This window comes from Oncorhynchus mykiss, chromosome 4 (assembly GCF_057628025.1).
Source record: "Oncorhynchus mykiss isolate SJ-2025 chromosome 4, ASM5762802v1, whole genome shotgun sequence".
NCBI lineage: Eukaryota > Metazoa > Chordata > Actinopteri > Salmoniformes > Salmonidae > Oncorhynchus > Oncorhynchus mykiss.
Window position 1 is genome coordinate 3,202,762 of NC_143025.1, and position 27,119 is coordinate 3,229,880.

General features: G+C 46.8%; 1 protein-coding gene across 1 annotated transcript in view; it reads left to right on the forward strand.

Annotated features, from left to right (window-relative positions):
- Positions 1-23,316, forward strand: part of LOC110521158 (E3 SUMO-protein ligase PIAS1) — a 40,757-nt gene extending 17,441 nt beyond the window's left edge. Inside the window, exons 5-13 of the mRNA XM_090230834.1 lie at positions 1,478-1,568; positions 8,437-8,571; positions 9,280-9,385; positions 10,132-10,205; positions 10,385-10,545; positions 14,090-14,220; positions 15,423-15,612; positions 16,568-16,745; positions 22,918-23,316. Of these exons, the coding sequence (XP_090086960.1) occupies positions 1,478-1,568; positions 8,437-8,571; positions 9,280-9,385; positions 10,132-10,205; positions 10,385-10,545; positions 14,090-14,220; positions 15,423-15,612; positions 16,568-16,745; positions 22,918-23,220 (1,369 nt within the window). The 3' untranslated portion in view covers positions 23,221-23,316. The remainder of the gene's footprint in view (positions 1-1,477; positions 1,569-8,436; positions 8,572-9,279; positions 9,386-10,131; positions 10,206-10,384; positions 10,546-14,089; positions 14,221-15,422; positions 15,613-16,567; positions 16,746-22,917) is intronic.
- Positions 23,317-27,119: the final 3,803 nt, after the last annotated feature.

Consider the following 27,119-nt stretch of genomic DNA (forward strand, 5'->3'; position numbering starts at 1 on the left):
TTCAGCAGGACAATAACCTAAAACACAAGGCCAAATCTATACTGGAGTTGCTAACCAAGAAGACAGAGAATATTCCTGAGTAACCAAGTTACAGTTTTGACTTAAATCTACTTGAAAATCTAAGACCTGAAAATGGTTGTCTTGCAATGATCAACAACCAATTTGACAGAGCTTGAAGATTTAAAAAAAATAATGGACAAATGTTGCACAATCCAGGTGTATAAAGCTCTTAGAGACTCACCCAGAAAGACTCACAGCTCTTAGAGACTCACCCAGAAAGACTCACAGCTCTTAGAGACTCACCCAGAAAGACTCACAGCTCTTAGAGACTTACCCAGAAAGACTCACAGCTGTAATCACTCTTAGAGACTCACCCAGAAAGACTCACAGCTCTTAGAGACTTACCCAGAAAGACTCACAGCTCTTAGAGACTTACCCAGAAAGACTCACAGCTGTAATCACTCTTAGATACTTACCCAGAAAGACTCACAGCTGTAATCACTATTAGAGACTCACCCAGAAAGACTCACAGCTGTAATCACTCTTAGAGACTTACCCAGAAAGACTCACAGCTGTAATCACTCTTAGAGACTTACCCAGAAAGACTCACAGCTGTAATCACTCTTAGAGACTTACCCAGAAAGACTCACAGCTGTAATCACTCTTAGAGACTTACCCAGAAAGACTCACAGCTGTAATCACTCTTAGAGACTTACCCAGAAAGACTCACAGCTGTAATCACTCTTAGAGACTCACCCAGAAAGTCTCACAGCTCTTAGAGACTTACCCAGAGACTCACAGCTGTAATCACTCTTAGAGACTCACCCAGAAAGTCTCACAGCTCTTAGAGACTTACCCAGAAAGACTCACAGCTCTTAGAGACTCACCCAGAAAGACTCACAGCTCTTAAGAGACTCACCCAGAAAGACTCACAGCTCTTAGAGACTTACCCAGAAAGACTCACAGCTCTTAGAGACTCACCCAGAAAGACTCACAGCTCTTAAGAGACTCACCCAGAAAGACTCACAGCTCTTAGAGACTTACCCAGATAAGACGCACAGCTCTTAGAGACTTACCCAGAAAGACTCACAGCTGTAATCGCTGACAAAGGTGCTTCTACAAAGTATTGACTGAGGGGTGTATGGTGTTAGATGTAAATTACATTTCTGTATTTCATTAGCTGAAAAAAAAGAAGCATATTTTCACTTTGTCGTTATGGGGGTTATTGTGTGTAGATATTTTTTTGTGTATATATATCATCTCCCAAAGACGGAAACTATTTTGTTGTGGTCTTTTTGGGGGATCACTCTCTCTTTTTAAAAAACAAGAAAATAAATTAATAAATATGATAGTATATAGCCTGTCAGTTGTTTATTGATGTGTCTGTGATTTTTGAATTGGTTATTCATCTCTGTGGTATTCCTATCCATTTTATTAATCTCTGTTATTTGTTATTGATCCGTGGTCTTTCTCCCAGGTTTTGTTTGTCAGAGACGAGCTGTGCCCAGGAGGATCATTTCCCGTCCAACCTGTGTGTTAAAGTCAACAGCAAGCCCTGCAACCTCCCGGTGAGTCGGTCTGACAGCCGACTAACCTTTTCTAGGGTGGCCAATCAAAAACCCATGTTTTGACCAATGGGTAAAAATGAATGTGTTAATTATGTACATAATTCTCTAAGAAAAGCTGTGGGCCAAACCTCATGTCTCTATCATAATCCATTCAAAGCATTTTACCCCTTTAGGATGGCCAAAATTACTGAGTAAATCTATGGATTCCTGTGGTTTTTTATTTTATTTTTTAAATAAGGAAAAATACAGAGACAACACAACACTACATAAAGAGAGACAACAACACAACATGACGGCAGCAACACATGACAACAGCACGGCAGCAACACAACATGACAACAACATGGTAGCAACACAACATGACAACAACATGGTAGCGACACAACATGGTAGCAACACAACATGGTAGCAACACAACATGACAACAACATGGTAGCGACACAACATGACAATAACATGGTAGCGACACAACATGGTAGCAACACAACATGGTAGCAACACAACATGACAATAACATGGTAGCGACACAACATGACAATAACCTGGTAGCAACACAACATGGTAGCAACACAACATGACAATAACCTGGTAGCGACACAACATGGTAGCAACACAACATGGTAGCAACACAACATGACAACAACGTGGTAGCAATACAACATAACAAAAACATGGTAGCCACACAACATGACAACAACATGGTAGCAACACAACATGGTAGCAACACAACATGACAACAACATGGTAGCAACACAACATGGTACAAACATTATTGGGCACAGACAACAGCACAACGGGTAAGAAGGTTAGAGACAACAAGACAAGGCACAATACATACAATATGTTATAGAAACACCTCATTGAACGATTCAGAACATGAATTATCATATCTGTCTTGGTAAAATGTATTTTATAGCATAAATACGTGACATCCGACATGGTGTGTCTTTGCCCTGGTACTAAAACATTATCCTGGTCCTATATGGTGGTCTGGTACTAAAACATTATCCTGGTCCTATATGGTGCTCTAGTACTAAAACATTATCCTTGTCCTACATGGTGGTCTGGTACTAAAACATTATCCTGGTCCTACATGGTGTGTCTTTGCCCTGGTACTAAAACATTATCCTGGTGCTACATGATGCTCTAGTACTAAAACATTATCCTGGCCCTACATGGTGCTCTAGTACTAAAACATTATCCTGGCCCTACATGGTGGTCTGGTACTAAAACATTATCCTGGCCCTACATGGTGCTCTAGTACTAAAACATTATCCTGGCCCTACATGGTGCTCTGGTACTAAAACATTATCCTGGCCCTACATGGTGTGTCTTTGCCCTGGTACTAAAACATTATCCTGGTCCTACATGGTGCTCTGGTACTAAAACATTATCCTGGTCCTACATGGTGCTCTAGTACTAAAACATTATCCTGGTCCTACATGGTGCTCTGGTACTAAAACATTATCCTGGTCCTACATGGTGCTCTAGTACTAAAACATTATCCTGGCCGTACATGGTGCTCTGGTACTAAAACATTATCCTGGTCCTACATGGTGCTCTAGTACTAAAACATTATCCTGGTCCTATATGGTGCTCTAGTACTAAAACATTATCCTGGTCCTACATGGTGCTCTAGTACTAAAACATTATCCTGGCCCTACATGGTGCTCTGGTACTAAAACATTATCCTGGCCCTACATGGTGTGTCTTTGCCCTGGTACTAAAACATTATCCTGGTGCTACATGGTGGTCTGGTACTAAAACATTATCCTGGTCCTACATGGTGTGTCTTTGCCCTGGTACTAAAACATTATCCTGGTGCTACATGGTGGTCTGGTACTAAAACATTATCCTGGTCCTACATGGTGTGTCTTTGCCCTGGTACTAAAACATTATCCTGGTGCTACATGGTGGTCTGGTACTAAAACATTATCCTGGTCCTACATGGTGTGTCTTTGCCCTGGTACTAAAACATTATCCTGGTGCTACATGGTGTGTCTTTGCCCTGGTACTAAAACATTATCCTGGTGCTACATGGTGCTCTGGTACTAAAACATTATCCTGGTCCTACATGGTGTGTCTTTGCCCTGGTACTAAAACATTATCCTGGTCCTACATGGTGCTCTGGTACTAAAACATTATCCTGGTCCTACATGGTGTGTCTTTGCCCTGGTACTAAAACATTATCCTGGTCCTACATGGTGTGTCTTTGCCCTGGTACTAAAACATTATCCTGGCCCTACATGGTGTGTCTTTGCCCTGGTACTAAAACATTATCCTGGTCCTACATGGTGTGTTTTTGCCCTGGTACTAAAACATTATCCTGGTCCTACATGGTGTGTCTTTGCCCTGGTACTAAAACATTATCCTGGTCCTACATGGTGTGTCTTTGCCCTGGTACTAAAACATTATCCTGGTCCTACATGGTGTGTCTTTGCCCTGGTACTAAAACATTATCCTGGTCCTACATGGTGTGTCTTTGCCCTGGTACTAAAACATTATCCTGGTCCTACATGGTGTGTCTTTGCCCTGGTACTAAAACATTATCCTGGTCCTACATGGTGTGTCTTTGCCCTGGTACTAAAACATTATCCTGGTGCTACATGGCGCTCTAGTACTAAAACATTATCCTGGTCCTACATGGTGTGTCTTTGCCCTGGTACTAAAACATTATCCTGGTCCTATATGGTGTGTCTTTGCCCTGGTACTAAAACATTATCCTGGTCCTATATGGTGTGTCTTTGCCCTGGTACTAAAACATTATACTGGTCCTATATGGTGTGTCTTTGCCCTGGTACTAAAACATTATCCTGGTCCTACATGGTGCTCTAGTACTAAAACATTATCCTGGTCCTACATGGTGCTCTAGTACTAAAACATTATCCTGGTGCTACATGGTGGTCTGGTACTAAAACATTATCCTGGTCCTATATGGTGGTCTGGTACTAAAACATTATCCTGGTGCTACATTGTGGTCTGGTACTAAAACATTATCCTGGTCCTACATGGTGCTCTAGTACTAAAACATTATCCTGGTCCTATATGGTGCTCTGGTACTAAAACATTATCCTGGTCCTATATGGTGCTCTTGAACTAAAACATTATCCTGGTCCTATATGGTGGTCTAGTACTAAAACATTATCCTGGTCCTACATGGTGCTCTAGTACTAAAACATTATCCTGGTCCTATATGGTGCTCTAGTACTAAAACATTATCCTGGTCCTATATGGTGGTCTAGTACTAAAACATTATCCTGGTCCTACATGGTGCTCTAGTACTAAAACATTATCCTGGTCCTACATGGTGTATCTTTGCTCTAGTACTAAAACATTATCCTGGTCCTACATGGTGCTCTAGTACTAAAACATTATCCTTGTCCTACATGGTGTATCTTTGCTCTAGTACTAAAACATTATCCTGGTCCTACATGGTGTATCTTTGCTCTAGTACTAAAACATTATCCTGGTGCTACATGGTGCTCTAGTACTAAAACATTATCCTGGTCCTACATGGTGCTCTAGTACTAAAACATTATCCTGGTCCTACATGGTGTATCTTTGCTCTAGTACTAAAACATTATCCTGGTCCTACATGGTGCTCTAGTACTAAAACATTATCCTGGTCCTACATGGTGCTCTAGTACTAAAACATTATCCTGGTCCTACATGGTGCTCTAGTACTAAAACATTATCCTGGTCCTATATGGTGCTCTAATACTAAAACATTATCCTGGTCCTACATGGTGCTCTAGTACTAAAACATTATCCTGGTGCTACATGGTGTGTCTTTGCCCTGGTACTAAAACATTATCCTGGTCCTACATGGTGCTCTAGTACTAAAACATTATCCTGGTCCTACATGGTGCTCTAGTACTAAAACATTATCCTGGTCCTATATGGTGCTCTGGTACTAAAACATTATCCTGGTCCTACATGGTGCTCTGGTACTAAAACATTATCCTGGTCCTACATGGTGCTCTAGTACTAAAACATTATCCTGGTCCTACATGGTGCTCTGGTACTAAAACATTATCCTGGTCCTACATGGTGCTCTAGTACTAAAACATTATCCTGGTCCTACATGGTGCTCTAGTACTAAAACATTATCCTGGTCCTACATGGTGCTCTAGTACTAAAACATTATCCTGGTCCTACATGGTGCTCTAGTACTAAAACATTATCCTGGTCCTACATGGTGCTCTAGTACTAAAACATTATCCTGGTCCTATATGGTGCTCTAGTACTAAAACATTATCCTGGTCCTACATGGTGTATCTTTGCTCTAGTACTAAAACATTATCCTGGTCCTACATGGTGCTCTAGTACTAAAACATTATCCTGGTCCTACATGGTGCTCTAGTACTAAAACATTATCCTGGTCCTACATGGTGTATCTTTGCTCTAGTACTAAAACATTATCCTGGTGCTACATGGTGGTCTAGTACTAAAACATTATCCTGGTCCTACATGGTGTGTATTTGCCCTCATACTAAAACACATTATTGCACTCATCAGCTCCTCATCAAGCCTTTCATTGAATCAAATGTTAGTTTGCACTCCTTTCCAGGATTGGGAAACGCTGCATTAAGCAATGCTCAAGTAATGACACTTTTATCCAAAGTGCTTGACAGTAATACCTTTTATTTTAGTACACCCAGGAAAAAATATAGACTCAACATGACAAGTGTTGGTCCCAAGTGTTGGTCCCAAGTGTTGGTCCCAAGTGTTGGTCCCACGTGTTGGTCCCACGTGTTGGTCCCACGTGTTGGTCCCACGTGTTGGTCCCATGTTTCATGAGCTGAAATAAAAGATCCCAGAAATGTTCCAAACGCGCAAAAAAATCATATTTCTTTCAAATTTGTTTACATCCCTGTTAGTGAGCATTTCTCCCTTTGCCAATATAATCCATCCACCTGACAGGTGTGGCATATCAAGAAGCTGATTAATACACCATCATCATTACACAGGTGCACCTTGTGCTGGGGACAATAAAAGGCCATTCTAAAATGTGCAGATTTGTCGCACAACACATTTGGCATGTTGACTGCAGGAATGTCCACCAGAGCAGTAGCCAGAGAATGTAATGTTTAATTTCTCTACCATGAGCCACCTCCATCATTTTAGCGAATTTGGCAGTACGTTTAACCGGGCCTGACAACTGCAGACCACGTGTAACCACGCCAACCCAGGATCTCCACATCGTCTTAAGACCAGTCACTCATACAGCTGATGAAACTGGGTTTGCACAACCAAAATAATTTCTGCAGAAACTGCTCATCTGTGGGCCCGTCGTCTTGACCTGATTGCAGTTCGACGTCGTAACCGATTTCCGTGGGCAAATGCTCACCTTCGATGGTCACTGGCACGCTGGAGAAGTGTGCTCTTCACGGATGAATCCCGGTTTCACGTGTACCGGGCAGATGGCAGACAGCGTGTATTGCGCCGTGTGGGCGAGCGGTTTGCTGATGTCAGCGTTGTGAACAGAGTGCCCCATGGTGGTGGTGGGGTTATGGTATGGGGCAGGCAGAAGCTACGGACAACGAACACAAATGCATTTTATCGATTTGCAATTTGAGTGCACAGAGATAGCGTGACGAGATCCTTTTGGCCCATTGTCGTGCCATTCATCCGCCGCCGTCACCTCATGTTTCAGCATGACGATACTCGGCCCCATGTCGCAAGGATCTGGACACAATTCCTGGAAGCTTCCATGGCCTGCATTCTCACCAGAAATGTCACCCATTTGAGCATGTTGGGGATGCTGTGGATCGACATGTTGGACAGCCTGTTCCAGTTCCCATCAATATCCAGCCACTTCACACAGCCGTTGAAGAGGAGTGGGACAACATTCCACAGTCCACGACCAACAGCCTGATCAACACTATGTGAAGGAGATGTGTCGCGCTGCATGAGGCAAATGGTCACACCAGATACGGACTGGTTTTCTGATCACACCAGATACTGACTGGTTTTCTGATCACACCAGATACTGACTGGTTTTCTGATCCACGCCAGATACTGACTGGTTTTCTGATCACACCAGATACTGACTGGTTTTCTGATCCACACCAGATACGGACTGGTTTTCTGATTACACCAGATACGGACTGGTTTTCTGATCACACCAGATACTGACTGGTTTTCTGATCACACCAGATACTGACTGGTTTTCTGATCACACCAGATACTGACTGGTTCTCTGATCCACACCAGATACTGACTGGTTTTCTGATCACACCAGATACTGACTGGTTTTCTGATCACACCAGATACTGACTGGTTTTCTGATCCACACCAGATACTGACTGGTTTTCTGATCACACCAGATACTGACTGGTTTTCTGATCACACCAGATACTGACTGGTTTTCTGATCAACACCAGATACTGACTGGTTCTCTGATCCACACCAGATACTGACTGGTTTTCTGATCACACCATATACTGACTGGTTTTCTGATCCACACCAGATACTGACTGGTTTTCTGATCACACCAGCTACTGACTGGTTCTCTGATCCACACCAGATACTGACTGGTTTTCTGATCCACACCAGATACTGACTGGTTTTCTGATCCACACCAGATACTGACTGGTTTTCTCATCCACACCCCTACCTTTAATTTTAAAGGTATCTGTGACCAACAGATGCATATCTGTATTCCCAGTAATGTGAAATCCATAGATTAGGGCCCAATACATTTCTCAATTGACTGATTTCCTTATCTGAACTGTAACTCAGTTGTGTTTGTGTTCAGTGTATGTTATCCCTGTGGGACTTGAACCCACCATTCTTGGATTTGTTAGCCTAGCGTCCTGCTCTTCCCAACTTGACATTGACCCATGTTGTCTCACCTCTTCCTCAGAGCTACCTTCCTCCAACCAAAAACGGAGTGGAACCCAAACGGCCGAGTCGCCCCATCAACATCACGTCACTGGTCAGACTGTCCACCACAGTGCCCAACACTATCGTGGTGTCGTGGACCTCAGAGATAGGCAGGGTAAGGAATCTATCGTGATGTCATGGACCGCAGAGTTAGGCAGGGTAAGGAATCTATGGTGATGTCATGGACCTCAGAGATAGGCAGGGTAAGGAATCTATTGTGATGTCATGGACCTCAGAGATAGGCAGGGTAAGGAATCTATCGTGATGTCATGGACCTCAGAGATAGGCAGGGTAAGGAATCTATCGTGATGTCGTGGACCTCAGAGATAGGCAGGGTAAGGAATCTATTGTGATGTCATGGACCTCAGAGATAGGCAGGGTAAGGAATCTGTTGTGGTGTCGTGGACCTCAGAGATAGGCAGGGTAAGGAATCTATTGTGATGTCATGGACCTCAGAGATAGACAGGTTATTTAGAATCCCGATTGGAAGATTCCCGGGATCAGATAGGATTAAGCAAGAAATCCAGAATCCACCAACCAGGATTTCTGGAAACCTGGGAAATTTGGGAACATGACCAGTATTTTGCAACCCTAAGGCAGGCTGGCAGGCTGGCTGGCTGGCAAACTACTGAAATAGATGTTAGCAAAGACTGTTGGATAAAGCTGTGGCATAAAGATATAGACCAGTGTTTGTGTACCATGTGGTTGCTGCTGCGAAGCCCCACAGAGCATGGAGAATGTTATTCTATTCTGTTACATTGTTTTGTGTCATGGTGGTTCACTGTGATAACCTCCCTCCCTGTTGTCCTGCCTCCTCTCTCAGAATTTCTCCATGGCAGTCTACCTGGCGAGACAGCAGACATCCACAACCCTGCTACAGAGACTACGAGCCAAAGGCATCCGCAACCCAGACCACTCCAGAGCTCTCAGTAGGTGGCTCTCTGATATTAGACTGTGCTGCCAGGCCTCGTCCCAGATCTGTTGGTACTGTGAACCCAAGACCCTAATGGACCATAGGAGCTGACTCTTAAGGCACCAAGCTGGGGGATTGGGAACGTCATCTTTATTGGTGCCATCCAGCTCATTATGTCTCTGTGTTGTCTCTGTGTTGTCTCTCTCTCTCTCCACAGTCAGAGAAGTTAACAGCAGAGATTGTGTTGTCTCTCTTTCTCCACAGTCAGAGAAGTTAACAGCAGAGATTGTGTTGTCTCTCTCTCTCTCCACAGTCAGAGGAGTTAACAGCAGAGATTGTGTTGTCTCTCTCTCTCTCCACAGTCAGAGAAGTTAACAGCAGAGATTGTGTTGTCTCTCTCTCTCTCCACAGTCAGAGAAGTTAACAGCAGAGATTGTGTTGTCTCTCTCTCTCTCCACAGTCAGAGGAGTTAACAGCAGAGATTGTGTTGTCTCTCTCTCCACAGTCAGAGAAGTTAACAGCAGAGATTGTGTTGTCTCTCTTTCTCCACAGTCAGAGAAGTTAACAGCAGAGATTGTGTTGTCTCTCTCTCTCTCCACAGTCAGAGAAGTTAACAGCAGAGATTGTGTTGTCTCTCTCTCCACAGTCAGAGAGAAGTTAACAGCTGACCCTGACAGTGAGATTGTGTTGTCTCTCTCTCTCCACAGTCAGAGAGAAGTTAACAGCTGACAGTGAGATTGTGTTGTCTCTCTCTCTCCACAGTCAAAGAGAAGTTAACAGCAGACCCTGACAGTGAGATTGCGACCACCAGTCTACGAGTCTCTCTACTCTGTCCGGTACGTACACTCATTTACGTTTGAGTAATTTAGCAGACGTTCTTAATCAGATTTACAGTCAAATCAGTGCATTCAACCTGGGTAAAATAGCTAATTAGTAGAGGAAACGCATCAAAATCACCGTAAAATGTTATGATGTTGATGTATGTTCATCTTCCTGTTTCCTGTTTCCTGTCTAGCTGGGGAAGATGCGTCTGATGATCCCGTGCAGAGCGCTGACGTGTTCCCACCTCCAGTGTTTCGACGCTACGCTTTACATCCAGATGAATGAGAAGAAACCCACGTGGGTGTGTCCTGTCTGTGATCAGAAGGCCCCCTACCAACACCTCATCATCGACGGGTTCGTTCTGCTGCTACCCCTCCTTACCCCCCCCCCCTTACCCTCCCGTCCACAGGCCCACGTCACATACAGTACCAGTCAAAAGTTTATTTTTTTTATTATTTTCAATAATTTTCTAAAATAAATAGTTAAGACATCAACTATGAAATAACACGTGTGGAATCATGTAGTAACCAAAAAAGTGTCAACCAAATCTAAATATATTTTAGATTCTTCAAGGATAAGATAAACCAACTTTTAAAACGAGTCCTTTTTTTTGACTAGCCACAGCAGTCATTTAGCTAGCTAGCTGTTTAGTTTTCTAGCCACAGCAGTCATCTAGCTAGCTAGCTGTTTAGTTTTCTAGCCACAGCAGTGATCTAGCTAGCTAGCTAGCTGTTTAGTTTTCTAGCCACAGCAGTCATCTAGCTAGCTAGCTGTTTCGTTTTCGAGCCTCAGCAGTCATCTAGCTAGCTAGCTGTTTCGTTTTCGAGCCTCAGCAGTCAACTAACTAGGTAGCCGTAGCAGTCAACTAGCTAGGTAGCCACAGCAGTCAACTAGCTAGCTAGCTGTTTAGTTTTCTAGCCACATCAGTCAACTAGCTAGGTAGCTAGTTGTTTAGTTTTCTAGACACAGTAGTCAACTAGCTAGGTAGCCACACCAGTCAACTAGCTAGGTAGCTAGCTGGTTAGTTTTCTAGCCACAGCAGTCAACTAGCTAGGTAGCTAGCTGGTTAGTTTTCTAGCCACAGCAGTCAACTAGCTAGCTAGCCACAGCAGTCATCTAGCTAGCTAGCTGTTTAGTTTTTCTAGCCACAGCAGTCAACTAGCTAGCTAGCCACAGCAGTCAACTAGCTAGGAAGCCACAGCAGTCATCTAGCTAGCTAGCTGTTTAGTTTTCTAGCCACAGCAATCAACTAGCTAGGTAGCCACACCAGTCGACTAGCTAGGCAGCTGTTTAGTTTTCTAGCCACACCAGTCAACTAGCTAGGCAGCTGTTTAGTTTTTCTAGCCACAGCAGTCAACTAGCTAGCTAGCCACAGCAGTCAACTAGCTAGGAAGCCACAGCAGTCATCTAGCTAGCTAGCTGTTTAGTTTTCTAGCCACAGCAATCAACTAGCTAGGTAGCCACACCAGTCGACTAGCTAGGTAGCCACACCAGTCGACTAGCTAGGCAGCTGTTTAGTTTTCTAGCCACACCAGTCAACTAGCTAGGCAGCTGTTTAGTTTTTCTAGCCACAGCAGTCAACTAGCTAGGTAGCCACACCAGTCGACTAGCTAGGTAGCTGTTTAGTTTTCTAGCCACACCAGTCAACTAGCTAGCTAGCTGTTTAGTTTTCTAGCCACACCAGTCAACTAGCTAGGCAGCTGTTTAGTTTTCTAGCCACACCAGTCAACTAGCTAGGCAGCTGTTTAGTTTTCTAGCCACACCAGTCAACTAGCTAGGTAGCTGTTTAGTTTTCGACCACGTTCAGTAATTTGTTTGTAAACGATTAACCAGCTAGTTAGCTAGAACATGTTCTTGTCAAACTGTCAACAGAGCAGCTGGCAAGCAATATGCCAAATAACAGTCTAAAAACCACTTACATCAGATTTGACCGTTCAGACACAAGTCACATGGCTAGGAATCAGATTTGTATCTGATTTTAAAACCACCTGCAAATGTGGTTTGAATTGTGGCCGGAAATATCCTATTCCATGTCCTTTTTTGGCTGTTCAGACTGCTGGGAAAAACAACTGATTCAAATTAGATATGCAAAACAATAGGATCCGAGTCACTTCAAACTTCCAATGTGAACAAGGCTTTATATGGTCAATGTTTATTTTTTAAATTATTATTATTATTATTTATTTTTTAAAGGAATAGTGTCACAATAATAAAATTGTTGTTTGAGTTCAGTTCACGTAACAGGGGGGGTTGACCTTTTTAAAATGAGGGACATATGTAAATGAATCACTAATCAATCATATAAAATAAAACAAATAAAACAATCACATTAATTAAATAAGCATCTTCAGAAATGACTGTTTTAATAAGCAACCAAATAGCTAAAGCTTTACAATGATGGGTTAAAATCTCCCATGAATTTACACAGTTCATGTCAAAATACATCATTTATTCATACAAAAAAAAAAGGCATATTTATGGAGTTCTTCGTGTGTTCAATATTAAAGGGCACTTTATTTAATATTACAGGCTTTTAAAATTAAACGTTTGTGCCCAAGTTCTACAACAAAAAATAACAAAGAGACCCAAAAAGGCCCTCTTTTCGTGGAACTATCTCTCGCTCCGTCTCTCTCTCACTTTCTCTCTGTCTCTCTCTCCGTCTCTCTCTCCGTCTCTCTCCACGTCTCTCTACGTCTCTCCACGTCTCTCCACGTCTCTCTACGTCTCTCTACGTCTCTCTCCACGTCTCTCTACGTCTCTCTCCACGTCTCTCTACGTCTCTCTCCACGTCTCTCTCTCCGTCTCTCTCTACGTCTCTCTCTCCGTCTCTCTCTCCGTCTCTCTCTCCGTCTCTCTCCGTCTCTCTCTCCGTCTCTCTCCGTCTCTCTCTACGTCTCTCTCCGTCTCTCTCTGTCTCTCTCTACGTCTCTCTCCGTCTCTCTCTCCGTCTCTCTCTCCGTCTCTCTCTCCGTCTCTCTCTCCGTCTCTCTTTCCGTCTCTCTCTCCGTCTCTCTCTACGTCTCTCTCTCTGTCTCTCTCCGTCTCTCTCTCACTTTCTCTCTGTCTCTCTCTACGTCTCTCCACGTCTCTCTCTACGTCTCTCTCTACGTCTCTCTCTCCGTCTCTCTTTCCGTCTCTCTCTCCGTCTCTCTCTACGTCTCTCTCTCTGTCTCTCTCCGTCTCTCTCTCACTTTCTCTCTGTCTCTCTCTACGTCTCTCTCCGTCTCTCTCTCCGTCTCTCTCCACGTCTCTCTTACGTCTCTCTCTCCGTCTCTCTCTCCGTCTCTCTCTACGTCTCTCTCTACGTCTCTCTCCGTCTCTCTCTACGTCTCTCTCTCCGTCTCTCTCCGTTTCTCTACATCTCTCTCCGTCTCTCTCTCCGTCTCTCACTTTCTCTCCGTCTCTCTCTCCGTCTCTCTCCGTCTCTCTCTCCGTCTCTCTTCGTCTCTCTCTCTACGTCTCTCTTCGTCTCTCTCTCCGTCTCTCTCTTCGTCTCTCTACGTCTCTCTCCGTCTCTCTCTCCGTTTCTCTTCGTCTCTCTCTACATTTCTCTCCGTCTCTCTTCGTCTCTCTCTCTCCGTCTCTCTCTACGTCTCTCTCTCCGTTTCTCTTCGTCTCTCTCTACATTTCTATCCGTCTCTCTCTCCGTTTCTCTTCGTCTCTCTCTACATTTCTATCCGTCTCTCTCTCCGTTTCTCTTCGTCTCTCTCTACATTTCTCTCCGTCTCTCTCACTTTCTCGTCGTCTCTCTCCGTCTCTCTGACAGGGGAAAACTCCAAACACGTGTCTTTATTCTATCATCCAATGCATAGCAGTACAGTAGCACCTATTTCTAATCTCCTCCTCGTGCATGTGTCTGTCTGTCTGTCTCTCTGTCTCTCTGTCTCTCTCTCTGCAGGTTGTTCATGGAGATCCTGAACAGCTGTGAGGACTGTGATGAGATCCAGTTTAAAGAGGACGGGAACTGGTATCCCATGAGGTCGAAGAAGGAGGTCACAGAGGTATCTGCTTCATTCAACGGCGATGGCGGTACGTGGCCAACTTAATCCTCTGTTGCAGTAGTTCCCAAACCACCACCTCCTACCTAATTAGATTACTGCTGAGGCTATCTAGCTAGATGACTGCTGTGGCTACCTAGCTAGTTGACTGCTGAGGCTACCTAGCTAGATGACCGCTGAGGCTACCTAGCTAGATGACCCCTGAGGCTACCTAGCTAGTTGACTGCTGAGGCTACCTAGCTAGTTGACTGCTGAGGCTACCTAGCTAGTTTACTGCTGAGGCTACCTAGCTAGATGACTGCTGTGGCTACCTAGCTAGTTGACTGCTGAGGCTACCTAGCTAGTTGACTGCTGAGGCTACCTAGCTAGTTGACTGGTGTGGCTACCTAGCTAGTTGACTGCTGTGGCTACCTAGCTAGTTGACTACTGTGGCTACCTAGCTAGATGACTGCTGAGGCTACCTAGCTAGATGACTGCTGTGGCTACCTAGCTAGATGACTGCTGTGGCTACCTAGCTAGTTGACTGCTGTGGCTACCTAGCTAGTTGACTGCTGTGGCTACCTAGCTAGATGACTGCTGTGGCTACCTAGCTAGTTGACTGTTGTGGCTACCTAGCTAGATGACTGCTGTGGCTACCTAGCTAGATGACTGCTGTGGCTACCTAGCTAGATGACTGCTGTGGCTACCTAGCTAGTTGACTGCTGAGGCTACCTAGCTAGTTGACTGCTGAGGCTACCTAGCTAGTTGACTGCTGAGGCTACCTAGCTAGTTGACTGCTGAGGCTACCTAGCTAGTTGACTGCTGAGGCTACCTAGCTAGTTGACTGCTGAGGCTACCTAGCTAGTTGACTGCTGAGGCTACCTAGCTAGATGACTGCTGTGGCTACCTAGCTAGTTGACTGCTGTGGCTAGAAAACGAAACAGCTACCTAGCTAGTTGACTGCTGAGGCTAACCAGCTAGTTGACTGCTGTGGCTACCTAGCTAGTTGACTGCTGTGGCTACCTAGCTAGCTGACTGCTGTGGCTACCTAGCTAGTTGACTGCTGTGGCTACCTAGCTAGTTGGCTGCTGTGGCTACCTAGCTAGTTGACTGCTGTGGCTACCTAGCTAGTTGACTGCGGTGGCTACCTAGCTAGTTGACTGCTGAGGCTAGAAAATGAAACAGCTACCTAGCTAGTTGACTGCTGTGGCTGCTATTGTAGATGGATTGACAGAAGGATTCACCCTCTTGCAGACTCGTGTCGGACAGTAGAATCGGAGCCCCACAGGAACAGCTCATCCCACAGCAGTACCAATAAGGTGGTGGTGATTGATCTGACTCTGGACAGCTCTTCAGACGACGATCTGGACGATGAGCCTCCTCTCAAGAGACCCTGTCCCTCCTCCTCCTCCTTGTCCCCTGCCTCACCGCCTATCAGCAAGGGGTACGTCACCTCCGATGTCACGTCCTGCTAACCCCTTGAACTGTTCCTGGGGCGTTTATGTTTTGGAACCTGTATGTGTGTTTTGGAACCTGTATGTGTGTTGTGGAACCTGTATGTATGTTGTGGAACCTGTATGTGTGTTGTGGAACCTGTATGTGTGTTTTTGGAACCTGTATGTGTGTTTTGGAACCTGTATGTGTGTTGTGGAACCTGTATGTGTGTTTTTGGAACCTGTATGTGTGTTGTGGAACCTGTATGTGTGTTTTGGAACCTGTATGTGTGTTGTGGAACCTGTATGTTTGTTTTGGAACCTGTATGTGTGTTGTGGAACCTGTATGTGTGTTGTGGAACCTGTATGTGTGTTTTGGAACCTGTATGTGTGTTGTGGAACCTGTATGTGTGTTTTGGAACCTGTATGTGTGTTGTGGAACCTGTATGTTTGTTTTGGAACCTGTATGTGTGTTGTGGAACCTGTATGTGTGTTGTGGAACCTGTATGTGTGTTGTGGAACCTGTATGTGTGTTGTGGAACCTGTATGTGTGTTGTGGAACCTGTATGTGTGTTGTGGAACCTGTATGTGTGTTTTGGAACCTGTATGTTTGTTTTGGAACCTGTATGTGTGTTGTGGAACCTGTATGTGTGTTGTGGAACCTGTATGTGTGTTGTGGAACCTGTATGTGTGTTGTGGAACCTGTATGTGTGTTGTGGAACCTGTATGTGTGTTGTGGAACCTGTATGTGTGTTGTGGAACCTGTATGTGTGTTGTGGAACCTGTATGTGTGTTGTGGAACCTGTATGTGTGTTGTGGAACCTGTATGTGTGTTGTGGAACCTGTATGTGTGTTGTGGAACCTGTATGTGTGTTTTGAGGAGTTGGGATAAATTTGAGAACGCTAATTTCCGTTGGACATTTTGTTCAATGCGTAATCTTCTTCATCGTCGTCTTCTCCCTACAGCGTGTTGAACCTCCACAGCCAGGTATCTCCGGTGGCCAGAACTCCCAGCATGCCTCCTGTTGAGACCAGCTATATCCCCCCTCCACCCCCCCTCATACAGGACTACAGCCACTACTACCACACCCCCAATGACCTGGACCTCAACTTCTTCTCATTCCTCCAGGGAGACAACCATCAGGTAATGACTTCACAAGATAGAACCGTCAGGTAACGACTTCACACGATAGAACCGTCAGGTAACGACTTCACACGATAGAACCGTCAGGTAACGACTTCACACGATAGAACCGTCAGGTAACGACTTCACACGATAGAACCGTCAGGTAACGACTTCACAGGAGACAACCAGACAACCGTCAGGTAATGACTTCACAGGATAGAACCGTCAGGTAACGACTTCACATGATAGAACCGTCAGGTAACGACTTCACACGATAGAACCGTCAGGTAACGACTTCACACGATAGAACCGTCAGGTAACGACTTCACACGATAGAACCGTCAGGTAACGACTTCACACGATAGAACCGTCAGGTAACGACTTCACACGATAGAACCGTCAGGTAACGACTTCACACGATAGAACCGTCAGGTAACGACTTCACACGTTAGAACCGTCAGGTAACGACTTCACACGATAGAACCGTCAGGTAACAACTTCACACGTTAGAACCGTCAGGTAATGACTTCACAAGATAGAACCGTCAGGGAATGATTTCACAGGAGACAACCAGACAACCGTCAGGTAATGACTTCACAAGATAGAACCGTCAGGTAACGACTTCACACGATAGAACCGTCAGGTAACGACTTCACACGATAGAACCGTCAGGTAACGACTTCACACGTTAGAACCGTCAGGTAACGACTTCACACGATAGAACCGTCAGGTAACAACTTCACACGTTAGAACCGTCAGGTAATGACTTCACAAGATAGAACCGTCAGGGAATGATTTCACAGGAGACAACCAGACAACCGTCAAGTAATGACTTCACAAGATAGAACCGTCAGGTAACGACTTCACACGATAGAACTTTTAGGTAACGACTTCACAGGATAGAACCGTCAGGCATTGACTTCACACGATAGAACCGTCAGGTAATGACTTCACACGATAGAACCGTCAGGTAATGACTTCACACGATAGAACCGTCAGGTAACGACTTCACACGTTAGAACTGTCAGGTAACGACTTCACAAGATAGAACCGTCAGGGAATGACTTCACAGGAGACAACCAGACAACCGTCAGGTAACGACTTCACAAGATAGAACCGTCAGGTAACGACTTCACACGATAGAACCGTCAGGTAACGACTTCACACGATAGAACCGTCAGGTAACGACTTCACAGGATAGAACCGTCAGGTATTGACTTCACACGATAGAACCGTCAGGTAATGACTTCACACGATAGAACCGTCAGGTAACGACTTCACACGTTAGATCTGTCAGGTAACGACTTCACAAGATAGAACCGTCAGGGAATGACTTCACAGGAGACAACCAGACAACCGTCAGGTAATGACTTCACAAGATAGAACCGTCAGGTAACGACTTCACACGATAGAACCGTCAAGTAACGACTTCACACGATAGAACCGTCAGGTAACGACTTCACACGATAGAACTGTCAGGTAACGACTTCACAAGATAGAACCGTCAGGGAATGACTTCACAGGAGACAACCAGACAACCGTCAGGTAACGACTTCAAAAGATAGAACCGTCAGGTAACGACTTCACACGATAGAACCGTCAGGTAACAACTTCACACGATAGAACCGTCAGGTAACGACTTCACAGGATAGAACCGTCAGGTATTGACTTCACACGATAGAACCGTCAGGTAATGACTTCACACGATAGAACCGTCAGGTAACGACTTCACACGTTAGATCTGTCAGGTAACGACTTCACACGATAGAACCGTCAGGTAACGACTTCACATGATAGAACCGTCAGGTAACGACTTCACACGATAGAACCGTCAGGTAACGACTTCACACGATAGAACCGTCAGGTAACGACTTCACACGTTAGAACCGTCAGGTAACGACTTCACACGATAGAACCGTCAGGTAACAACTTCACACGTTAGAACCGTCAGGTAATGACTTCACAAGATAGAACCGTCAGGGAATGATTTCACAGGAGACAACCAGACAACCGTCAGGTAATGACTTCACAAGATAGAACCGTCAGGTAACGACTTCACACGATAGAACCGTCAGGTAACGACTTCACACGATAGAACCGTCAGGTAACGACTTCACACGATAGAACCGTCAGGTAACGACTTCACACGTTAGAACCGTCAGGTAACGACTTCACACGATAGAACCGTCAGGTAACGACTTCACACGTTAGAACCGTCAGGTAATGACTTCACAAGATAGAACCGTCAGGGAATGATTTCACAGGAGACAACCAGACAATCGTCAAGTAATGACTTCACAAGATAGAACCGTCAGGTAACGACTTCACACGATAGAACCGTCAGGTAACGACTTCACAGGATAGAACCGTCAGGCATTGACTTCACACGATAGAACCGTCAGGTAATGACTTCACACGATAGAACCGTCAGGTAATGACTTCACACGATAGAACCGTCAGGTAACGACTTCACACGTTAGAACTGTCAGGTAACGACTTCACAAGATAGAACCGTCAGGGAATGACTTCACAGGAGACAACCAGACAACCGTCAGGTAACGACTTCACAAGATAGAACCGTCAGGTAACGACTTCACACGATAGAACCGTCAGGCAACGACTTCACACGATAGAACCGTCAGGTAACGACTTCACAGGATAGAACCGTCAGGTATTGACTTCACACGATAGAACCGTCAGGTAATGACTTCACACGATAGAACCGTCAGGTAACGACTTCACACGTTAGATCTGTCAGGTAACGACTTCACAAGATAGAACCGTCAGGGAATGACTTCACAGGAGACAACCAGACAACCGTCAGGTAATGACTTCACAAGATAGAACCGTCAGGTAACGACTTCACACGATAGAACCGTCAAGTAACGACTTCACACGATAGAACCGTCAGGTAACGACTTCACACGATAGAACTGTCAGGTAACGACTTCACAAGATAGAACCGTCAGGGAATGACTTCACAGGAGACAACCAGACAACCGTCAGGTAACGACTTCAAAAGATAGAACCGTCAGGTAACGACTTCACACGATAGAACCGTCAGGTAACAACTTCACACGATAGAACCGTCAGGTAACGACTTCACAGGATAGAACCGTCAGGTATTGACTTCACACGATAGAACCGTCAGGTAATGACTTCACACGATAGAACCGTCAGGTAACGACTTCACACGTTAGATCTGTCAGGTAACGACTTCACAAGATAGAACCGTCAGGGAATGACTTCACAGGAGACAACCAGACAACCGTCAGGTAACGACTTCACACGATAGAACCGTCAGGTAACGACTTCACAGGATAGAACCAGACAACACACTGGGAGACAACCATCGTAGAACAGGATCATGTACTGCTTTTAGTCACTTCTACAGCTGGTCCTGGTGCGGCCAGTCTGCTTTCTTCTCTGGAGCGTTTTTAATTTTTTTTTATCATTGTGTTTCTGCTCGTTGCGGTGTGGCCCACGTTGCAGTCTGGCCACATTGCTTCTGCTCGTTGTGGTCTGGCCACATTGCTTCTGCTCGTTGTGGTCTGGCCACATTGCTTCTGCTCGTTGTGGTCTGGCCACATTGCTTCTGCTCGTTGTGGTCTGGCCACATTGCTTGTGCTCGTTGTGGTCTGGCCCACGTTGCGTTTTGGCCACATTGCTTGTGCTCGTTGTGGTCTGGCCCACGTTGCGTTTTGGCCACATTGCTTGTGCTCGTTGTGGTCTGGCCCACGTTGCGTTTTGGCCACATTGCTTGTGCTCGTTGTGGTCTGGCCCACGTTGCGTTTTGGCCACATTGCTTCTGCTCGTTGTGGTCTGGCCCACGTTGCGGTCTGGCCCACGTTTCTTCTGCTCGTTGCGGTCTGGCCCACGTTGCGGTCTGGCCCACGTTGCTTCTGCTCGTTGTGGTCTGGCCCACGTTGCGGTCTGGCCCACGTTGCTTCTGCTCGTTGCGATCTGGCCCACGTTGCGGTCTGGCCCACGTTGCTTCTGCTTGTTATGGTTTGGCCACATTGCTTCTGCTCGTTGTGGTCTGGCCCACGTTGCGGTCTGGCCCACGTTTCTTCTGCTCGTTGCGGTCTGGCCCACGTTGCGGTCTGGCCCACGTTGCTTCTGCTCGTTGTGGTCTGGCCCACGTTGCGGTCTGGCCCACGTTGCTTCTGCTCGTTGTGGTCTGGCCCACGTTGCGGTCTGGCCCACGTTGCTTCTGCTCGTTACGGTTTGGCCACATTGCTTCTGCTCGTTGTGGTCTGGCCCACGTTGCGGTCTGGCCCACATTGCTTCTGCTCGTTGTGGTCTGGCCCACGTTGCTTCTGCTCGTTGTGGTCTGGCCCACGTTGCTTCTGCTCGTTGTGGTCTGGCCCACGTTGTGGTCTGGCCCACGTTGCTTCTGCTCGTTACGGTTTGGCCACATTGCTTTTGCTCGTTGTGGTCTGGCCCACGTTGCGGTCTGGCCCACGTTGCTTCTGCTCGTTGCGGTCTGCCCCACGTTGCTTCTGCTCGTTGTGGTCCGGCCCACGTTGCTTCTGCTCGTTGCGGTCTGGCCCACGTTGCTTTTGCTCTGTGTGGTCTGGCCCACGTTGCTTCTGCTCGTTGCGGTCTGGCCCACGTTGCTTCTGCTCGTTGCGGTCTGGCCCACGTTGCGGTCTGGCCACGTTGCTTCTGCTCGTTGCGGTCTGGCCCACGTTGCGGTCTGGCCCACGTTGCTTCTGCTCGTTGCGGTCTGGCCCACGTTGCGGTCTGGCCACGTTGCTTCTGCTCGTTGTGGTCTGGCCCATGTTGCTTCTGCTCGTTGTGGTCTGGCCCATGTTGCTTCTGCTGGTTGCGGTCTGCCCCACGTTGCTTCTGCTCATTGCGGTCTGGTCCACGTTGCGGTCTGGCCCACGTTGCTTCTGCTCATTGCGGTCTGGTCCACGTTGCGGTCTGGCCCACTTTGCTTCTGCTCGTTGTGGTCTGGCCCACGTTGCGGTCTGGCCCACGTTGCTTCTACTCATTACGGTCTGGTCCACGTTGCGGTCTGGCCCACGTTGCGGTCTGGCCCACATTTCGGTCTGGCCCAAGTTGCTTCTGCTCGTTGCGGTCTGGCCCACGTTGCGGTCTGGCCCACGTTGCTTCTGCTCGTTGTGGTCTGGCCCACGTTGCGGTCTGGCCCACGTTGCTTCTGCTCGTTGCGATCTGGCCCACGTTGCGGTCTGGCCCACGTTGCTTCTGCTTGTTATGGTTTGGCCACATTGCTTCTGCTCGTTGTGGTCTGGCCCACGTTGCGGTCTGGCCCACGTTTCTTCTGCTCGTTGCGGTCTGGCCCACGTTGCGGTCTGGCCCACGTTGCTTCTGCTCGTTGTGGTCTGGCCCACGTTGCGGTCTGGCCCACGTTGCTTCTGCTCGTTGTGGTCTGGCCCACGTTGCGGTCTGGCCCACGTTGCTTCTGCTCGTTACGGTTTGGCCACATTGCTTCTGCTCGTTGTGGTCTGGCCCACGTTGCGGTCTGGCCCACGTTGCTTCTGCTCGTTGTGGTCTGGCCCACGTTGCTTCTGCTCGTTGTGGTCTGGCCCACGTTGCTTCTGCTCGTTGTGGTCTGGCCCACGTTGTGGTCTGGCCCACGTTGCTTTTGCTCGTTGTGGTCTGGCCCACGTTGCGGTCTGGCCCACGTTGCTTCTGCTCGTTGCGGTCTGGCCCACGTTGCGGTCTGGCCACGTTGCTTCTGCTCGTTGTGGTCTGGCCCATGTTGCTTCTGCTCGTTGCGGTCTGCCCCACGTTGCTTCTGCTCGTTGTGGTCTGGCCCACGTTGCGGTCTGGCCCACGTTGCTTCTGCTCATTGCGGTCTGGTCCACGTTTCGGTCTGGCCCCGTTGTTTCTGCTCATTGCGGTCTGGCCCACGTTGCGGTCTGGCCCACGTTGCGGTCTGGCCCACATTTCGGTCTGGCCCAAGTTGCTTCTGCTCGTTGCGGTCTGGCCCACGTTGCTTCTGCTCATTGCGGTCTGGTCCACGTTGCGGTCTGGCCCACGTTGCGGTCTGGCCCACATTTCGGTCTGGCCCAAGTTGCTTCTGCTCGTTGCGGTCTGGCCCAAGTTGCTTCTGCTCGTTGCGGTCTGGCCACATTGCTGTAACTGTTGATGTAAAAAAAAGTCTTAATAAATAATTGTGATTTATTTGACACTCCTCTCTCTCTCTCTCTCTCTATAGCATTACAACATGGTGATGGCCGCAGCTGCGGCGGCCTCAGCCTCCGATGACCACGACTTGCTCCTGAACCGCTTCCTGCCCTATAGCTCCTCCCAGATGTTCCTGGACCAATCAGGGACCCCCGGCGGTGTGAGCAGCGCCCTGGCAGCAGCCAACGGGGGCAGCAACAGCGGCAGCAGCTCCAGTCTGGTGTCGTCAAGTAGTTTGAGAGAGAGGGATCGGGATAGGGAAAGGGACAGCAGGTCGAACGCAGCGGCGACAGTCATATACGGCTCCGTACCAGACGTGATCTCACTAGACTGAAGGGAAGGGGCTTCTGTCCGTACAGAACCGGCGGGAAAAACAACTGGAGGGAGAAAATAGAAACCGGAGTTTTGTTTTGTAAATAGACAACTAAAAGGGAAAGAAACAGTGCTATGTACAGAGAGGAAAAAATATCTATTTTAAATGTTACCGTAAACAAAATCCTGATGATGATGAGTAACTTCAATTGATTATTATTTTTTTTTTTCTTCTTCTGTGGTTTTTTAAAAAACAGCCTCGTCACGTTTTCCCCGTTTTGATTATATGATATTATATATTACCTTTTTGTACTTCGTTTTCACTGTTTTTATTTCAATATTTACCCCCTGTCAACGGCATTATTTCTTGTCTCAAAACGCGTGTTTTTACTGCGCTTCGGCGCGAAAAGAGAATCTGTCCGTTTTTTTTTTTTTTCTGTTTTCGTCATCACTGTGGATTGTATTTTCTGTCAAACATTCTGTGGTCAAATTCTATTGTATTTTTTAATTATTTTCAAGGTATTATTTATGATGCTTTTAAGTTATGTTAGATCAATGTGTGCTGTTTTTTTAAAAGCATTGCTTCTTTTTCTCCCCCCCCCACCCCCACCTCCCTCTACATGTTATTGTTGTCGCTAGGATTACACAGGCTAGCCTGGATACCAAGTCTGTTTGTGCCATCATTCCACTCCTCGTCATGACCAAACAATAAGCGGTTGAGGAGTGGAATGATGGCACAAACTGACTGGCACCCAGGCTTTACACGGGCTGGTTATAGATCCACTACTGTGGTTGAGGAGTGGAATGATGGCACAAACTGACTGGCACCCAGGCTATACACGGGCTGGTTATAGATCCACTACTGTGGTTGAGGAGTGGAATGATGGCACAAACTGACTGGCACCCAGGCTATACACGGGCTGGTTATAGATCCACTACGGTGGTTGAGGAGTGGAATGATGGCACAAACTGACTGGCACCCAGGCTATACACGGCCTGGTTATAGATCCACTACTGTGGGTTGTCTGGTTTGTGCTCCTCTCTCATCTCTATTTGGCTGAGGAAACCTTATTTTCCTGCCGAGTTCATCTTGTAGTTGTTTTCACGTAAGAAATACCATGCTGTATTGTCTGGTAAAATAGTGTTGTAATAGCCGCCGTGCGTCCATTTTGGGGGATAAGGAAGACATAATATGATTTAAATTCAGTTTATTATTATATTAAATGGAAGCATTTTACCTTTTCATGCAAGGTGCATCTTCCATTCAACACTATTTTTACCAGACAATACAGCATGGTATTTCTTACGTGAAAACAACTACAAGATGAACTCGGCAGGAAAATAAGGTTTCCTCAGCCAAATAGAGATGAGAGAGGAGCACAAACCAGACAACCCACAGTAGTGGATCTATAACCAGCCCGTGTATAGCCTGGGTGCCAGTCAGTTTGTGCCATCATTCCACTTTCTCACTATTCACAAACAACCCACAGTAGTGGATCTATAACCAGCCCGTGTATAGCCTGGGTGCCAGTCAGTTTGTGCCATCATTCCACTTTCTCACTATTCACAAACGTTGTTTTTTTGTTGTTGTTGAATAAAACATACTTTTTTAAATGCTTTGGAGATGGGATCTGTAACACTCACTCCTTGAAGTGTCTCCCAACTCGCGATGCCCGATTTCAATTTATTTTTATATTTTTAAACGGGCTTTTCTGTAACACGACTGGGTACGAACCTTCAGGACGACGGGGTCACGACCCTTCAGGACGACGGGGTCACGTGTGTTTTGTGAGGCAGTGGTCCTGGGTTTGAGGCTCCATGTGAGCCCGAATCGGGAAGAAGTGGTACTCTCCTTTTACACATCTCTCCGTCTCAAAGCCTCTCGTGTTCGGTCACCACAGTGGATCTGTAATCGCCATGCCGTGCCCTTGTGGGTCTGATGAATTGTTGCTCAATGTGACTGTTGAATACCTGACGGCAGCATCGTACGCCTGATGGGGTCATCCTGATGGGGTCATCCTGATGGGGTCATCCTGAACCATACTGTGCTGGCTCTGATTTTTATATTTTCACATTGCCCGTTTAGCAACTATGCTGGATGTGGAACCAGGAGAACACAGTAGAGCTTGGCTCAGATTGACCCCGTGGAATGGACCATGGTGAGGTTGGTTTCTATTCCTGAAGTCACCGCTTCTATTATGCCATCCTAAAGTATTAGTCCCCTCTCTTCACTTCCTGTGTAAGTTCTGGTAGTCCCCTCTCTTCTCTTCCTGTGTAAGTTCTGGTAGTCCCCTCTCTTCCCTTCCTGTGTAAGTTCTGGTAGTCCCCTCTCTTCTCTTCCTGTGTAAGTTCTGGTAGTCCCCTCTCTTCCCTTCCTGTGTAAGTTCTGGTAGTCCCCTCTCTTCCCTTCCTGTGTAAGTTCTGGTAGTCCCCTCTCTTCCCTTCCTGTGTAAGTTCTGGTAGTCCCCTCTCTTCCCTTCCTGTGTAAGTTCTGGTAGTCCCCTCTCTCCCCTTCCTGTGTAAGTTCTGGTAGTCCCCTCTCTTCTCTTCTCTTCCTGTGTAAGTTCTGGTAGTCCCCTCTCTTCACTTCCTGTGTAAGTTCTGGTAGTCCCCTCTCTTCTCTTCCTGTGTAAGTTCTGGTAGTCCCCTCTCTTCCCTTCCTGTGTAAGTTCTGGTAGTCCCCTCTCTTCCCTTCCTGTGTAAGTTCTGGTAGTCCCCTCTCTTCTCTTCCTGTGTAAGTTCTGGTAGTCCCCTCTCTTCTCTTCCTGTGTAAGTTCTGGTAGTCCCCTCTCTTCCCTTCCTGTGTAATTTCTGGTAGTCCCCTCTCTTCTCTTCCTGTGTAAGTTCTGGTAGTCCCCTCTCTTCCCTTCCTGTGTAAGTTCTGGTAGTCCCCTCTCTTCCCTTCCTGTGTAAGTTCTGGTAGTCCCCTCTCTTCCCTTCCTGTGTAAGTTCTGGTAGTCCCCTCTCTTTCCTTCCCTTCCTGTGTAAGTTCTGGTAGTCCCCTCTCTTTCCTTCCCTTCCTGTGTAAGTTCTGGTAGTCCCCTCTCTTCCCTTCCTGTGTAAGTTCTGGTAGTCCCCTCTCTTCCCTTCCTGTGTAAGTTCTGGTAGTCCCCTCTCTTCTCTTCCTGTGTAAGTTCTGGTAGTCCCCTCTCTTCACTTCCTGTGTAAGTTCTGGTAGTCCCTTCTCTTCACTTCCTGTGTAAGTTCTGGTAGTCCCCTCTCTTCTCTTCCTGTGTAAGTTCTGGTAGTCCCCTCTCCTCCCTTCCCTTCCTGTGTAAGTTCTGGTAGTCCCGTCTCTTCTCTTCCTGTGTAAGTTCTGGTAGTCCCCTCTCTTCCCTTCCTGTGTAAGTTCTGGTAGTCCCCTCTCTCCCCTTCCTGTGTAAGTTCTGGTAGTCCCTCTCTTCACTTCCCTTCCTGTGTAAGTTCTGGTAGTCCCCTCTCTTCTCTTCACTTCCTGTGTAAGTTCTGGTAGTCTCCTCTCTTCCCTTCCCTTCCTGTGTAAGTTCTGGTAGTCCCCTCTCTTCCCTTCCTGTGTAAGTTCTGGTAGTCCCCTCTCTTCCCTTCCTGTGTAAGTTCTGGTAGTCCCCTCTCTTCCCTTCCTGTATAAGTTCTGGTAGTCCCCTCTCTTCTCTTCCTGTGCAAGTTCTGGTAGTCCCCTCTCTTCCCTTCCTGTGTAAGTTCTGGTAGTCCCCTCCCTTCCTTTCCTGTGTAAGTTCTGGTAGTCCCCTCTCTTCTCTTCCTGTGTAAGTTCTGGTAGACCCCTCTCTTCCCTTCCTGTGTAAGTTCTACTAGTCCCCTCTCTTATCTTCCTGTGTAAGTTCTGGTAGTCCCCTCTCTTCCCTTCCTGTGTAAGTTCTGGTAGTCCCCTCTCTTCCCTTTCTGTGTAAGTTCTGGTAGTCCCCTCTCTTCCCTTCCTGTGTA